This window comes from Sphaeroforma arctica (assembly GCF_001186125.1).
Source record: "Sphaeroforma arctica JP610 unplaced genomic scaffold supercont1.6579, whole genome shotgun sequence".
Taxonomy (NCBI): Eukaryota; class Ichthyosporea; order Ichthyophonida; genus Sphaeroforma; species Sphaeroforma arctica.
Window position 1 is genome coordinate 1 of NW_014033979.1, and position 1,492 is coordinate 1,492.

Sequence of the window (1,492 nt, forward strand, 5' to 3'; positions counted from 1 at the left end):
ACACACACACACATATATATATACATACATACATACATACATACATACATACATACATACATATACACACACACACATACATACATACATACATACAAAATACATACATACATATACACACACACACATACATACACGCACAAACACATATGCACAACCAGTAAACCATTCCATCTCAAACACACACATGCAACACCAGTACACCATTCCATCACACCCACCCATTACGCCACGCGCTAATACCCACACCTGTAAGTACTCAAACAAATCCGTCAGCGTGTTATTGAGCACAAAGAAGCGCGCCTCCGTGGGCACTGGCTGGGTCTGAGGCCCCGACTCAGCGACAGGTGCGAGCGCACTCAGCAGCTGTGTGGAGTGGGGACGGGACAGGGGGTTGCATGGCGGTGTAGGGGCTGTACTACATGCGCGCAAGGTATTGTCTAGTGGCACATGCGAAGACGCGGGTGGGCCTGTGGATGGACTGTGGGTGTCGGGGTCTGCCGTCGGATGGGCCAGTGAGCTGGCACGAGTGACCGGCAATGGGGGCGGGGTGGGTTTTCGGACACCTTCACCCGGTCCTAAATCCGGTTTGGGGGACGGGCCGGCCCCTACGGCACTGACGTGCTCCGCACGCGCATTGACTGGGTCGGTACTAGTTCGGGACAGGCAGTCCTGCACCGACGACGAGAGGGTTGGGGCCACTTTGACCTCATTGATATACCCGTCCCCAAACCCTGAGCCCGGGGCGTTTGCATCTCGTGCCGTGCTTGTAGGGCTGAGGGGGGGGGTGTGTGCAGGTGGATGGTCCGGTGTGGCGGGGGGGCTGGGTGATGCCGCCGCAGACGAGGCGGGTGTGCGTGGGTTAGGTTTGGCAATGCACACAATGGTTACAAACAGCGGGGGTTGTGCACCTCTCTTTCTACCGCCATTCCTGTGTCCGTCAGATTCTCCCGGCCCGTGACCTTTATTTGGGACCGGTCCTTTTACTTGGGCCGGGTGCGTTTCGTGCGACGCATCGTCAGAGGTCTCGGTGGGGTCTTGGCGCAGGTAGAAGTAGGTGTCGTTGTCGGGCACCGCGGCGTAGTCCCACTCGACTATTTGACGGAAGAGCGTGCTGAATTGTTGCGACATCTCATCGATCTGTTGATTGCGAGGCGATGTAGAGGTTCATATACACAAAACATTACTAGTGTAGTAGTGTGTGGCACCTTTCGTGCCACCACTTACTATGTATTCAAAAAAAAATGTATGCATATATAAATGTATGTATGTACGTATGTGTGCATGCATGATGTATGCATGTATTTATGTATGTATGTACATATGTATGTATGTAAGTATGTATGTATGTAATGTATGTATGTACGTACGTACGTACGTATGTATATATGTATGTATGTATGTACGTATGTATGTATGTATGGATGTATGTATATATGTATGTATGTATGTATGTATGTATGTATGTATGTATGTATGGATGGATGGATGT

The 1,492-nt window shown here is 50.7% G+C and overlaps 1 protein-coding gene across 1 annotated transcript; it reads right to left on the reverse strand.

Moving 5' to 3' along the window:
* Positions 1-249: 249 nt before the first annotated feature.
* Positions 250-1,142, reverse strand: SARC_15696 (hypothetical protein; the record flags this gene model as incomplete). The annotated part of the gene is made up of 1 exon (XM_014290187.1): positions 250-1,142. A coding segment is annotated over exon 1 (882 nt), but the record flags the coding sequence as incomplete, so codon positions are not given.
* Positions 1,143-1,492: the final 350 nt, after the last annotated feature.